The following is a 16,149-nucleotide window of genomic DNA, read 5'->3' as shown; positions in this document are numbered from 1 at the left end:
TATTATATTGAGCCACCACACCCAGTCAGCAGTGCTTTTTTATTGATACCGTATCGGTCTCCTTAACAGAAAACGTAACAGCATTACTAAACAGGGGGTCTGATTTGTTATCTTGTTTTTGCTTGATTGGGAAGGTCAACATAGATTTTGTGGCAGCAGGAAATTTTAGGTATCTATTCATACTCAAAGGTCATCAGACTTTGAGACAATGCTTACTTTTCCTGTGCTTATCTGAATTTACTTTAATCAAATAAGGATCCTACAGTACATAATCTTAAGATATACCCTGAAATACACTGCAGAAGTTTCCTAAGAACTTGGTAGCTATATACGCTATAGTTAATAGATTTTCTCTGCGATCTGTTGAAGTATGGAGAAGACCTCAAGGTTATTACTAATCTTATAATTTACTTAACATTGTAATTTAGATCTATAGCTTGGTAATCTTTTTTTTTTTCTTCTTCTTTTTTAGATACTAGCTCAGTCATGTACTGAAATCCTAGAATTGCAGCCCTCAAGTGTCTGTGTGGGGGGTAAGTGTTTAGAATTTAAAAATACCATGTAAGAAATTGTATTTTTTTTCCTAGCTAAAATATATGATATGAAACTCATGTTGGAAAAAGAATAGCAAAATTAACTTTTTTGGCATCTTTTTTGTGTAAGAATTTTTAAATAATTCCTTGAAATATTTCTATTTTAAATTCAAATTTTTAAGATTGGAATGTTATTTTAAATAATGAGCATATTGTGTGACAGGCTTTTAGAATCTTCTGTATATTTAGTTCACGTTTGAGACCTTTCTTATTGCAAATAAAATAAAATATGAAATCGTTTCTTTTGTCTGATTATACAAACAGTCAGATATATGTAGACTTTGAGCTCCATGCTTTGATGACCTGGCCAAAGTACAGAATCTGCCAGCTCAGGGCACATAAGGAAGTGACTTATGGACGGATGGCAGGAAGGAAACAGGTGGCTTCATCAGCTGGTGCTAAGCACATACTCAGGTTTTCACACCTCCCAGCCATCCTTGCCCAGACAGAGTGTGATTCTTTCTGGCCTATTTTATTTCTTTTTCAAGCCTGACCTACAGTTCATTTTAACCCGACTTTACTTTAAAAAGGAAAAATATTGGGTCTAGTGGGGGAGAAAATATGTTGTGTAATTTACCACAGAGCCTCCCAGCCTGTTGTGCATGATCTCACGCTCTGCATCTTCTAGATTCCCTAATGAATGAATATGGAGATGTTTAAGGGAAGTAGTGCATCTGAACATCCCAGGGAAAGATTATCTTTCCTAAAAGTGAAGGTTAACACATTTCTAGACATAACAAAGAAAAATAAATGGAAAAATAACATTAAAGTAGTAACTATTGTGTATTAAACTCCTATTTTGTGCTGAGTGTATACTGGGTTGTTTGCATTTATAATTTTACCTAATCCTTATAACAACACCATTTGAAAGTTTTATACATCCTTGGTTTACAGATGGGGAAGCTGAGGCAGAGACAGGTTCAGTACTTGCTACTGGTAATTACCCTGTTTGACCCTTGCCTGTCTGACTTTAATGGCCATACTCTTACCGAATCACATTTTAAGTTTTATCTGAACTTTATTTTAACTTGCAAGTAAAATTCCTTTCATAACACAGTAAATGAAAAGTGGGTTGGCAGTAGTTTCTTGCATAGTTAATGACTATATTATACTTGTGTTATGTTAGATATGAGAAGTTTTAGAGGATTGGTAATGTTAAATTAAAATGGAGAACAGGCCTGAAGAAGCCCCAAGCTGGCAAAAACACTTAGGCCTCATAAGTAGCCTTAACCTTACTTGATTTGCAAATATAATTGGAACTTAATTTGAACTAGTTATTGCAAATGTCTATATTAAGAAAAATAGAATTTAAGTGCAACCAATCAAAAACAACCAACAAACTTATATAACTAGGGACTTTCCACTGGGATAGACCAAATAAGGCAACTGTGTAACTGTAACCCATCAAATATTTTCTTTGGTTTACTTCCACGTTGGTTCTATAAAAGCCTTCCCCTTGTATTGCCTTGGTAGAGCGGTCAAACCACTTCTGATTTGGATCTGTCTAATTCAAGAATCGTCTGCTCAAATAAACTATTTAAAATTTTATTTGTGCTTCAACTAACCTTCTAAACAAGTGTTAATTGCTATTAAAATAGTTGATATACTATCTTGCAGCTTAGCAGTAAACATTCATTGTCAAGATATTTGATCAGTTAACTTTCATTCCAGACTATTCTCTCACTCTCCACTCTCTAACATTTTTTAGTGCTTGCTTCTATTATAAATAATGGTACAGTAAGTTATATCAACTTTTGTGACTGGCCATCAATTATTAGCAATCCAAAATACATGATCTTTTGATTATTTATAAGTTTGAAATAGAAAATGAATCAGGATTAGTAAGGTGAAGAAGTGGTTAAAGAAGAATTCTGTATGGAACAGGCATAGATTAAAGAAAGTACTACATATGACTTTTCTAAGAACTAAAGAACATACATAATTAATTAGTTTTATTTACATTCCCAAATCTTAATACCTGAGAGTAGGGAAAAATAACATTTTTTTTTTCCCTGGTATTTTCCTAAGGATGGAAATTGAGTAGGTTTGTATAGTATCTGTCTGGGAATGACTGTTAATGCTTTCATTCACAGTCACTACTGGGAATCACTTTGTTTAGAAAATAAAATAATGCATCCCCATGTGGCAGTGAATGGTATCTTCACTACATTTACCTAGCGGGTCTAAGAAATCCAGCATAGTTGGAAATATAGAACTATGTCTTCATTGCTATTAACATTCTTGAAAATAATTATTCTATGTGCCTTAATGCTTTCATTTCCGCTTGTCTTTTTTTTTTTTTTTTTGATAAAGCAGTGATTAAAATGTTTATTTTTCCTTTTACTTCTAGAGGAATTTCAGATTGTCTTAAGTGGAAGAGGATTCATGCTGGGCAGTCGGAATGGCAGTGTTCTCTGCACCTACACTGTAAATGAAACATATACAAAGAGTAGGTCCCCAGTAATCTCAGTGTTGTCTTAATCTCTGCAAAGCACATCAGCATCAAATGTTTTCTTTTTTTCTCCAACTAAAGCTGTGACATATTTTTTAATCAAAGAAGAAAGAAATGAAGTCTGAATGATAATACAAATAGTAGTGATAATTACTTAATAGTTATTTAATAATGGCAACGTTTGTTTATAACTTAATAAACGCTGGACCCTGTCCTAACTACCCTCATTGAAGAGATGATGGTTTGTGGCTAAAAGAATGAAATTACTTGTATGTGGTGACGCAGCTAATAATTTACAGAGCTGATATTTGAACCCACTTTTCCTGACTGTACTCGGTACCTACTGTGTCAACCACATGATTTAATTGCTTCTTTCCTCAGGCTTCTTTCTTGTCACACTTGCCTTAAAATCTAATTATCTTTGGCTTCTCTCCTACTTCTTCCTTTTTTTTCTTTTTTTTTGTCACTTGTATTCTTTATCTAATTTCCCAATAATTTGTTAGTTTATTGAAGATAGTCTTTTTTTGCCTTATAGATTTTTGCATCTCAGATTCTCACCCAGCATAGTGTTGGTTGATAATTTTCATATTTATTGAACTGAGTTTTAATTTTCCCTGTCCTTGACTTTTAAAAAAGCCAAGAGTAAGTTTTTATTTTCATTCTGAAAAAAACCCTCCCTCTTAAATAGACCTAATAGTTTTATGAGCATCTTGGGTATCTATATAAACATTTTTCCTTATTAATTATTATATTGCCCTTCAAAATTTATATTGTAAGGCAGACTTTATAACTCTGTAAATTCTGGTAGAGTTATTTTTTTACATTCATCTGCCATTTTGCTGTTTATCTGAGTGTAAACACTCCAATTAACACAGCTTTGGCCATACACACAGTACCTATTCAATATGTGTTTATTGAATTAAAATGGTGAGGATCTCAGCATGGTAAATGTTATAATTAATTCCTCTCTTTTCTATTAAGATCACAATTTTAGTAAGGCAAAAATTTACAAACTCTCTTCATAGTAGGTTCCACAATTGAGTAGGACAAATAATTTTATTTTTATTCAGTAGTCATTTGTATCTAAGCATTAGCTTAGCCTAGCTCCTTTTGATTACATATTGAGATCATTATAAAATAAACGTATTTCATGTTTAGCTACGTAAGATTAAGTTTGTTAAAGTAAATCCTCAAATAAATGAAATTGGTATTTTCCTCTTTTAGAGTCTAGAAGGATCAATTTGACTAAGTAACTTTTCTGCATATTTCTAGTCTAAATCATTTTTCTTGTATTTTATTAAAGTTACAAGGGCAATTTAAGTATATGACTTCATAAAATGCATTTATTTACTGTAGACACAAATGTTTTATTAAACTTGTGAAATAAGTTCATTTTCCTTTGGACATCTAACTTTCATCTTCCTTCATCTTTTCCAAAATGTGCCTTTAAAATAATACAGAGCATTTATTTAAAAAAATCTGAGATATTTAAAAAATTTAAGATAAAATATATTTTATAGTATCTAGAATGGTATGTGAACTTAGTCTAAGTCAAAATAATCCTAACTTATGATTTACCAGAACTATATGTCAACGGAGCATATAATCTTTCTTTCCATTTTTCATTCCCTTTTACTTCTCTTTCTTTAGTTGTTTTATGTTAATATATCTAGTATTCCACATTTGAACTCTGATTGAAGCATGCTGTTCATAGTATTAATGAAACTGTGTGAGATGCACAAAACCCTTTTTTAATTCAGTGGCATTTTATTTTCTAGGTGTAAAACCAGTAAGTGTACAGTTGAATTCTATGCTTTGTCCTGCACCTATCCTGAATAAAGCTGGAGAGTAAGTACTTAATTTAAAACCATTTTATAACATTTTTAGTAAAAAGTTATTTTAAAATGGTGACATATACACTGGTCATTTTATTCTATCTTTTTTTCGATATACAGAGCATTAAAAAGTAAGCCTTGGGCAAGTCACTTAGTACTAGGCAAGCAAGTTAGTACTTCAGCTATACTCTTAGTAGGTTAAAAATGCTAAAATGTGTTTTATCTAGTTTCTTCAATACTGATTAAAAAGGCTCTATGAATATTTATCTGGATGGGTTTGAGAACTCTTGTTAGAACCAATAAATAATCAGAGCCATCAACGTTATTTTAAACACACACGCGCGCGCACACACACACAGTTCAAAAGTGAGATTTTCAATCATTACTATAGTATTTAATAAATATTGCTATTAAAGGGCATCAAGAACATGGCTAAAAAAAGGCACACCTTGCACTAGGAAATACTTGTACGTTTGTATTAACTTGTGCTTTGTGTTCCATTTCTGTTAAGGTCTATCTTCTCATCTTCTTTTGTGTGGCCAAAAAACCATGATATCTGCTAAAAAGAAAAATATATTTAGTTTGGATGAAGGAGTCTTATTTGAATTGTTTATACACAAATAATTCTACTAGTAATTCAGTGTCCCCATTTGTGATTTTTTTTCGGTTCTATGATGAAGCAAATGATTACAAATAGTTCAAATATTCTCTAGCCCAACAGTAGAGCATGTTTAAGATAGTTAATAGCATACAGTCTTCTAGGATCTCTTTATATAGATCTGTTACTGAAAGCAGGGAAAAATTACATATACAAGGCCACAATCCAAAATCTGGATTAGTATTTAGAGACTGAAGATTATATTTTCCTCTACGGAAACTAAGAAAATCATTCTAGCATTTTTAAGCTGACTTGAACATTTATCTTTTGTGGATACTTAAGTATTCAAGATATCTATCGTACATCACTTTTGGTCATGCAAGTAAATTGGAACAGTATCAGCTTTCTATTTTAAATAGATTCAAAGAAGCTGCACAAGATAGCTTACAAAACTAAGAGTATTATTCATTTTCTGTATCATGTAATAATTTAGCCATAGGTAAATTAAATTGACATTGGAATTTGAGGCAAGTCAGTTTCTTGTGGAGTCATCTTAACCCCAAGCACACCATAGGACTTGATGGCTTTCTGAGTAATCGTGTCTGTATTAGCCATGATGCATCTATTGACTTAAAGTTTAGTCTTGTTTTATTGAATCTGTAATTCCAGGTTGGTCCTCCTGATTACTCCCCCAATCTATCTCCCAAACTGTATTTTCCATTTTAGTCATTGGCAGCTTCATCATTTTTGTTGTTCAGGTAAAAACCTTTTGAGTCATTATTGATTTCTTTCTCTATCTTAGACCCAGTCTATCAACAGATCTTCTCAGCTCTAATTTCAAAATGTATCCAAAATCCAATCTCTGCTTTCTACCTCTACTGCTACCATTCTAGATAAAGTTACTGTCATCTCTTGCTTGGATTATTAGTCTCTCAGCTGGTCTTTCTGTTTCCGTCCTTCACAAGAGTGATCTTGTTAAAACAGATCAGTTTATGTCATCTCTTCACTTAAGATTCTCTGTGATGAGTTCTTTACCCCACTCGGAGTAAAAGTCTAATTAGTGTAATACTATACCAGATTCTACAGGGTCTTGTCTCTCACTCCCTCTCAGACTTCATCTTCTATTTGCTGTTTCTACTCAGTTATGGTCACACTGGCCTCTTTGCTGTTCTTGGCCACATCTGTGCACTCCTGCTCCTGCACTTTTATACTTCTTGTTGCCTCTGCTTGGATTGCTCTCTCCCTGATCTAGAACTGTATATGTGAACTTAGTCTAAGTAAAACAAAAAAATCCTAACTTATGATTTACCAACACTGTATGTCAATGGAGCACATAAACTCTTTCTTTAAGTCTAGTTTAAATGTCACCTTCTCAGTAAACCCTTTTCTGATCACTCTATTTAATCATGCAGTCTTTCTCTTTTGAGTCTGTAACCTGTATACCTTTTTCATGTTTTATTTTTTCTCCAAAGCCAGTTGTTTGCCTGTTATTATGTTCCTACTTCCTGCTAGAACATGTTTTATCTTGTTTCTTGTTGTATTACTAGCACTTAACACAATGTCCGATTCATAGTAGATTAACTAAATGTTTGGTGGATAAAAGGATGAATGAATTTTTCTCAAATATTTTTGTTTACCAGTTAACATAAAAATCTGAAAGAGGTCATTTGATTGCTGGGATCAAGTACCTGTACCAGGATGGAGGAAAATGGTCAGAATTTTATTTTGGGGGCCATACTATTTAAAGCAGCAAAAACAAAACAAAACAAAACAAAAAAACCCACAAAACTATTTTAAATAATAGTGACTAGTTAAGGAAAGTAACTTACTTTCTTCTCTGAAGTAGTTATAAAATGCATTATGCCTTTTTTATCCCAGGCACTGATTTTGTTTTCTCTAGAATTTGCCTTTGGGCACAGTCTTCTTTTGAAGAGAATACCATCGAGGCTAGTGATATACTTTAATTATTTGTAGATAGGTTAAATACCCAGGAGATACATTTTTAAATCACACATAGCATAATAAATATCAGACATGACAAATCATCATTCATTTAGATTTTGACATTAATATTTCACCTACAAGCAAACTGAGAATGTCTGGGACAGAGATGTGTCTAAAAGAATTACTTTTGCCTTTCTTTCCTGGATCAGGTACATGATACTATTGAAGCAAAGCTTTAGATTTTATTTCTTAATGTACTGGGTATTTGGGGACATCATTATTTATTTTACTTAGTATGTTGCAAGTAATTTGGGCCTTTCCTGTGCTTGAATTTTCTTCAGACACTTTTGTAGGTGACGAACTCTCTTATGAGATTGGATCGAAATCAACGCAATTGAAACAGTTTAGCCTTGTAAGGTGACTGATGCTTAATATGTTTGCCTAATTAGCTTTTGGCTAAGGATTCAGAGCCATTAAGTAGCTAGTTAGTCTATGTTTCAAATAAACACATCTGGCCCAACAATGAATGAAGGTTTTTCCTGTGTGAGGGTGACAGATGTGGTGATAGTTCCCCTCATTCTCTCACTTAAATAATTAACAACATGCTGGTGAAGTAACCCTAGACAGAGAGCCTCAAAGCCAGATGCACAGTCTCAGAGCTGCATCCATGGGCATGTGCCTCATCTCATTAGCCTGCTCTATCTGTTCTTTTCTTATCTTTATGTTATTTCATGAATTGCACTTTGCTTGAGGATTATTCTTGTAAAAACTTAAAGCTTGTGGATTTTGGTTTAAAAGAGCATGTGGGGGATCGAGGACTAAGACTGTAGCCGAGTAGCTAGGACACAGGTCATCATTTGGAATTTAATGTTATGGAGTAAGTGAAAGTTAAAGTTATCTGAGCAAATCCTATCCAGGTATATCATTTTGTGCATTGTTCAGATGGGTCTTTCAATAACTTTTTTTTTTGATAGACCTGTCTGATAAATACAGAGATCTGTATTTATTAAATTTCTTTATTTGATATAGATATTTAGGCTAAGATGAACGAACTCTTAGTATTTAAACAGAAAGAATGGTCATAGTAGTGAGGTTGTTGTTTTCTATTTCTTTTGTTGATCATAATTTACTTTTAAAATGGTTTATGATTAAACAAACTGTTTTACCAAGAAAAATCTGCAGATTATTTAGGAATTTATTTCTAAAAGTGGTTCCTTTGTGCCAAATTGTCTTCCTTAAATTTGAATAGGATGCATTCTCTGACATTCTTTGGATGTTCCCTAATCCAGGGCACTAGCCTCACAGTTTAATGGGCAAGTATTACAAGTATTTGCAACATGGGTTTATTCTCTGACCCTTGTTCTGTGAGACATCAACAATAGCACAGCTGTTTTGCAATAGTTGAGATCTCAAACCTGTAATTTGGCAAGAAGAACAGAACAAATTGGGTAAATATACATAAACACATTGTGAAGAAAGAAAAACAGAACAGAATGAACCGGAGTCTTATCCTACAGTTTGTTTGATGGAGATGATTTAAGGAGGCATATGGTATAGTTACATGTGCTTTCAAAAACATTGGCCAGAATCTTCTGGCAAATATGAAATAAATATCTAAATCAGATGAAACTGATAGTATTAGTTCTCTTAAAAGGCAGTGTGGGAAGACACTTGACAGAGTGTTTTGAGTAAGAAGTGGTGGGACATCACTGTATGTGGAAAATTTCAAGGAAAACTGAAGGATCATTGAGATGAACAGTGTAGCAGAGTTGAGGTTAGAGCCTGGCTTCCTAATAGAATCTTTTTATTTTCTTCAACTTTCTTTTTCTGTGTTAAGCTCAATCTATTTTTCCTGGAATAAAACTGATGAATTCTATTTCTCTTTCTTGGTTAGATAAATTCTGCCTTTACTGTAGTTTCTGTTCTTTCCAAAAGCATACTTACATCTGTAAGTGTGTGTGTGTCTATACAATCCCTAATTCTCTTATGTTAGTAGCAGGTGATACAACCACACATTATTCCTTTTGCTTCTTGTAAGGAATGAGATTTTATTTTTTTGAAAAATCATGGATAGTAAGACATTAGTTATGTCTTTATTTGAATATAAACACTAGAATCATGATGATATGGGTTAAAGCAAAAGGCTTTCTCTGTTTCTCTACCCCACACTTCCTTGGTGGAACATTTCTCTTTTCCTTCACATGGTGCAGTTTTCAGATTATATCTATCAATGCGATAAGTTCACCTAATCGCATTGCCTCTTCATCCTAAATATTATATACAGTTCTGGAAATGTCTTTTAACACATGAACACATGGAGGGGTGGCTAATAAGATGTCACCACATATGGAAATGTTAAATGGACACAATTTAAAATATTGAAAAAAATACTATTCAGATGTGATGCATTAACTCTCAAGACATTGGAAGATCTGTCACATAACAGACAGATTGGACTTACTCTTTATAGGTACAGGAGGAAAAAGGGTGGGAGTTAAGGGGAAGCAAATTTCAGATCAAAATAAGGAAGAACTTTCTAAAATTTAGAATTATTTGGTAGATGTCTGGATCATGAAAAGTATTTAAAGATGGACACCTATATGAGGATGTAGAGGATATTCCTGAAATAGGTACTTAAATCCTCTTACATATCTGCTTCTAAATTTTATATTATCAAAGCTTTTCATTATTACTAAATGTATTAGTCCATTCTTACACTGCTATAAAGAACTGTTGAGACTCAGTAATGTATAAAGGAAAGAAGTTTAATCGACTCACAGTTTTACATGACTAGGGAAGCCTCAGGAAACTTAGTTATGGCAGAAGGCTAAGGGGAAGCAAGGACCTTTTTCAAATGGTGGCAGGAGAGAGAAGTGCAAGCACAGGAAAAACTGCCACTTTAAAACCATCAGATCTGGTGAGACTTGCTCACCATCATGAGAACAGGATAGGGGGAACCACCCCCATAACCCAGTCACCTCCTATCAGGTTCCTCCACATGGGAATTACAATTCAAGAATGAGATTTGGGTCGGGACACACAGCCAAACCATATCACTAAGGCACTTGAAATTTTTGGATAAAATGCGCTAAATTTGATTGATTTAGGCACTAAACTGACTGGATGATTGTTTTTGAAGTGTCTTTTAAGAATATTATTTAAAAAACACACAACAAATAGTAAGTGCTTATTTTTAGTGCAATACTCAGAACAATTATAATACAGCTTTCCCGTGATGTCCAGTAAATCTCTGAATATAGCTCTTTTTCCTTCTGAAATCTAGAAATCTTGCTAACTGCAATTTTTGTTTTACCTATATACACCTATTGAGATATACTAAAATAAATCATTTAATTCAAAAATCTTTTAGCCACTTTTAAAAAAGTATCCTTAGTCAAAACATTAATTTACATATAAACTCATTACTAGAAGGGGTGCCTTTAAACTATTGATGAATATGGAATCTTATCTTCCAACTTAAAATCTTTATCATACATAAAACTATCATTTAAAAAGCACTGCAGAGCATTAAATAGTAGCACTTGATTTCAAAATATCTTAAGTCACCATAATTGTAATAACTTTTTGAGTAGTTGCCAGTTTAATTTTCAGTATGTGCAAATTGGAGGTAAATCATTTATTACTTCCAGCAAATGTCTTTCACAATTTTATTTAATTTTTTCATCCTTTTTAATGGATCATAAAATGACAATCTTTTATTGGATATGCATAAAGTCAGAAGCAAATGAATACTTTGCAAATAGGTTACTGTGGATTGAAATGTCAATCATAATTCATGGAGTATAACATTTCTCAGATCAGAGTAGCTTTGACATATGGCACTGAGCCATTCTCCTGTTTTGGAACAGTCATGCGTCTTTAGACATTAAATACAAGTATGTGACTATTAGGACTCAGTGAGTTTTATTTACTTAATTATATATCATAGTACTATTTAATAATTTCTCATGTGGAATGACTTTAGTACATTTGAATTTAATTTTATTACAATTAATTGTCAGTTGACATGAAAGTGTACTTTAGTCAATCTTTTTGTTACATTAAGTTGTTAAGCTTTCTTCTATCCTACTTTGAAAAAACATATTTTAATGATGGAGCAAAGCATGGATTAAGATATTTGTAAGAAATATTAAACAATGTAGAAACAATTTATAGAAAATTAAGTTGAAAGAGTTGCCATTTCCCAGCATTATCTTCCCTTACCTCCCTGTATTATCTGTACCAGGTACCATTCTTGTCTCAGAAGGTTTTCCCTTGTCTTTTGTGACTTCATATTCTCACCCTAGCTGTTTCTCCTCTTTCTCCTCAGATATCTCTTTAGACTACTTTTCTTTTTACAGTCTCTTAACTGTCAGTGTTTTTTTTTTTTTTTTTTTTTTTTTTTGAGATGGAGTCTCACTGTCACCCAGGCTGGAGTGCAGTGGCATGATCTGACTCACTGCACTTTGGGCCTCCCTGGCTCAGGTGATCCTCCTACCTCAGCCTCCCGAGTAGCTGGGGCCACAGGCATGTACCACCATGCCCTGCTAATTTTCTGTACTTTTTGTATAGACAGGGTTTCACCATGTTTCCCAGGCTGGTCTCAAACTCCTGGGCTCAAGCCAGTCACCCACCTTGGCCTCCTAAAGTGTTGGGATTACAGGTGTGAGTCACAGTGCCCAGTGTCTCCTCAGTTTTTATCGTGGTTGAGGATACTTGACTTATAAACTCACCCTTTCTATGTCTCCCTTTTTCTTCCTGATGAGCTCCAAATTTCCTGGCAAGATCTTTTTATTAGCTTTAAGTCTGCTGTCCAAATGTCTACTATCCAAATGTCTACAAAGTCACTTGGATTTTCTGTAGGCACCTTAAACTTGGAGGTCCCAAATTAAACTCACATCCTTCTGTTCAAACTTGCTCCTTCTGTGTTCCCTATGCAAGACTGCCCACCTACTTGTGTAAGACAGAAACTTTGATGTCATCCTTTTTTCTTCTTCTTCACCTCCTACATCCAATAAATGTCCATGTCCTTTTTATTCTGACTCCTAATATGTCTCAGTTTTTGTTTTCACACTAGCCTCATTGCCACTATTTTAGTTCAATTCTACTTTGGTACTTATTTCAAGTACACTGAGACTTTCTTAACTGGTCTTTCTACTTTTGAAATTTATTCTTCAGACACCTGCCTTACACTGTAACAAGAATGACATTTGTAAAACACAATTCTAACTATATTTCTACCAAACTTAAAACTCTTAAGAAGAATTCCAGATGTCTAAAGATGGCATCCAGGGACTCAATGATCTTTCCTCTGCTCCCCTTTTCAACCTGGAGCCATTTCATTCTTACTCTCACCCTCTTTTGTTACTGGAGTACTGAATCACTTTTACTTCTTTGACTGTTCTGTCCCTGTCCCTTTCTTGCCTTCCACCCTGTCGGAGTGCTCCATCTGCATGGACTCCTTTCTAATCTCTTTTCCTAACTTCTGATCATTCTTTAAGCTTTATCCTGTCATTGACTTCCTGCAGGAAAACTTTGCTAATGCTCTCATGCCAAGGCCAAGTCTGTTGTATCTCCCACATGACCCTCTAGAACCCCTGTACTTAGACCTATTTTATTAATATCACATTCTTTTGTAATTGTTTATGGGGCTTCCTTTTATTTACATTGTAATTTGTGTTATTTGTTACAGCAGCCCTTTTACCAATACAGCCCAATTATCATTGCTACTACAATCAATTAATAAGTACTTGTTCAATTAGCTAGTAATAGAATAAGTGACTGATTGAGTGATTTTACTGGCAAATATTCCTAAACCAATTTAGAGTGTGATTTTAGGCCTGAGGTTTAAGCACAGAGCTCAACATAGCTATAATGTTGGATTTAATCAAGGTCATGTTTTATAACAGGAAGAATATAGCGTTGAAAAAAATTTTTACATGAAACTTCCCGACATTATATGGTAGACATTTTTAAAATAATTTAGCTTACAATATTTTTATATGGCAGTAAGCAGAATAGAAATTTATTAAATTAAACAAAAGGTATCACATAATGATTTTATTGCTGCTATATACATTGCTTCTTAGCTCGGATCTAAAAGGTCCTTTTTTATTAAAGGTACTTTTTAATTAAAAAGTACCTTGATATTCTAAATAATTCATTAGAAAAATATCCAGGTGTTAACAGTAATTTGTGGAGTGCTTGTTGTGTCCCAGGCGTTGTTTGTATATTTTATGTATATTATTTTACCAAGTTCTTTTCCTCAAAACAACTTTGAAATAGGTACAATTCTCCTCATTTTACACATTGAGAAATGGAAGATTAAAAATAGAGTGATGAGGGTTCAAACTCAGGACTCCAGATTCGCCCAAATCCCCTTTTTCAATATTACTAGATCCTTGGGGCAAATAAAAATGAACTGCTCTCTTGCCTCCCATATATGTTTGCAACTAAGTAAACACAATGTTGTTTTAATACATTTGGCCCATAAGAAAGCCTCTGTAACTGAGAGTATGGTTTCCACTATCAGAAACATACTAACCAGAGGTAGAAGTTATGTGAGAGTAGGAATAACAATCCATAGATGGTAACATAAATGACATAAAATATGACAGAAAACATTAAATACGTATAATTGAGTCTTGAGGCAAAGAAAGCTCACAGAATTTGGTTTGGATTACAGGGGGTGGTTTTCTCAACCTGTGCCAGAAAAAGAGTAGCATAGCTTTGGGCAAAGGCACTAGCTTAATGATGGTGCCAATACCATCCCAATAATTTCAAAAATGTTTTTCTAAAAGAAGCAGCAAAGTTTAAAAGCTGATGTAACTGTGTTTTTCATATTTGCAACGCTTCTGAAAAATTTTCACAGAAAACGTACATATATCTATACACACATATTCATGTATATATTCACAAATAAATATATTTCTTTAGCATATAGTAAATGCCATTCTAGTTAACCATGAGAAATATGTGAATGTAGTAAAAGGCTGGAAGATTCAACTGAGATTCATGTTAATGAGAGAAATGTAAATATAAGACCCTAAGGTACATGTGGAGGATTAAAGTAGTATGTTGTAGAAGTGAAAGCATTTTGAGTACAGAGTCAGTGAAGTCCAATATTTGGGCAAGTTACCTTTTTAAGCTTGTTTCTTCATTTACAAAATTGAGATGATGCTAGTGCTGACCTCAGTAGGTTGCTGTGAGAATTAAATGAGAAGGTGAATTAATGTGCCTGGTTCTTAGTAAGAAATCAACAATTGCCTGTAATTGTGAGTGGTGTTTATGGTTACATTTTGATCATGCTGCTACTACTACTCTCAAAAAGAGGAGGATTTCTATATCTGTGGAGACTGAACTCAGTGTTTTTTTTTTTTTTTTTCCCACCAGCCACATTATACTAGACTGAGATTTTCAGAGAATGCAGTTATTTTGGTCAGTTACAAGATCATATCAGCATGCATTTCTACTATAGGAAAGAGTAAACTTTGTTTTAAAATTATATCTTCTGTTCTCATTTCATTTTGTTAAGCATTAAAAGTTTGAATGTTTCCTTCATTAGAGAACTTGTTTGTTTCTGGTGAATTTTAACTGTCCGATTATAAACAACCTCAGTCAATGTCTACTGATCCCTTAAAGTTGAATCAGTAAGATTACCTGCAAGAATCATATATTATTATGAATCAAAATTATCTTTCCAAAAAAATAAAACCATGCCAACATGTCAGATGATTCCGGCCACATGCTTTAAAGTAGAGGAATTAAGAACTAGGGAAGACAATATTTTATTTGATTATGCTTAGTCATTAAAAAAACAAAACAAGGCAGTCATTTCTTCAGAATGAGCGATTAGGTTGAAGTTTTCTTTCTTAATACGCCACTTGGCCTTCTGTGTTGGAATAGTTCAAAAGTACAGTTAATTAGATGTAAACATCCAGAATTCTCATTATTTTCTGGATTTAGCTAAACCGTGTTTTTTTTTTTTTGAGATAGAGTCATCCCAGCACTTTGAGAGGCCGAGGTGGGTGGATCACGAGGTCAGGAGATCGAGACCATCCTGGCTAACACGGTGAAAACCTGTCTCTACTAAAAATACAAAACTCAGCCAGGAGTGGTGGCACGTGCCTGTAATCCCAGCTACTCGGGAGGCTGAGGCAGGAGAATCACTTGAACCCGGGAGGCAGAGGTTGCGGTGAGCCGAAATCGCGCCACTGCACTCCAGCCTGGGCGACAGAGCGAGACTCTATCTCAAAAAAAAAAAAAATGGTTTAGCTAAATCCAGAAAATAATGAGAATTCTGGATGTTTACATCTAATTAACTGTACTTTTGAACTATTCCAACACAGAAGGTCAAGTGGCGTATTAAGAAAGAAAACTTAAACCTAATTGCTCATTCTGAAGAAATGACTGCCTTGTTTTGTTTTTTTACAACAAACTCCTGGGTTCATGCAATCCTCCCACCTCAGCCTTCCAAAGTGCTGGGACTATGGGCCTGAGCCACCATGCTTGGCCTATGGATGGATGGCTTTGATTTGTTTGCAAACCAATCATATGATAATATCCTTTGTAAACTGTTTTGGAAAAGAGCTCTTTCTGTACAAACCCTCTTGTCATGTTTTTCTCCTTTGATATCTTGTTCTAGTTATTGTTTTAATAAAAAGTTACTAACTCTAGGCTAACTAATCCCAAATAATCAATCTAAATTAATGAAATTTTAATGATTAT

The 16,149-nt window shown here is 33.8% G+C and overlaps 1 protein-coding gene across 1 annotated transcript in view; it reads left to right on the top strand.

Annotated features, from left to right (window-relative positions):
• The window catches only part of ANTXR2 (ANTXR cell adhesion molecule 2), a 153,830-nt gene that overhangs the window by 36,610 nt on the left and 101,071 nt on the right, over positions 1–16,149 (top strand). Inside the window, exons 8-10 of the mRNA XM_007999005.3 lie at positions 473–533; positions 2,944–3,042; positions 4,824–4,893. Of these exons, the coding sequence (XP_007997196.3) occupies positions 473–533; positions 2,944–3,042; positions 4,824–4,893 (230 nt within the window). The remainder of the gene's footprint in view (positions 1–472; positions 534–2,943; positions 3,043–4,823; positions 4,894–16,149) is intronic.

The sequence above is a fragment of the Chlorocebus sabaeus genome, chromosome 7 (assembly GCF_047675955.1).
Source record: "Chlorocebus sabaeus isolate Y175 chromosome 7, mChlSab1.0.hap1, whole genome shotgun sequence".
Classification (NCBI taxonomy): domain Eukaryota; kingdom Metazoa; phylum Chordata; class Mammalia; order Primates; family Cercopithecidae; genus Chlorocebus; species Chlorocebus sabaeus.
The sequence above is the reverse complement of the archived record's forward strand: the minus strand, read 5'-3'. Positions and strand labels throughout refer to the sequence as shown.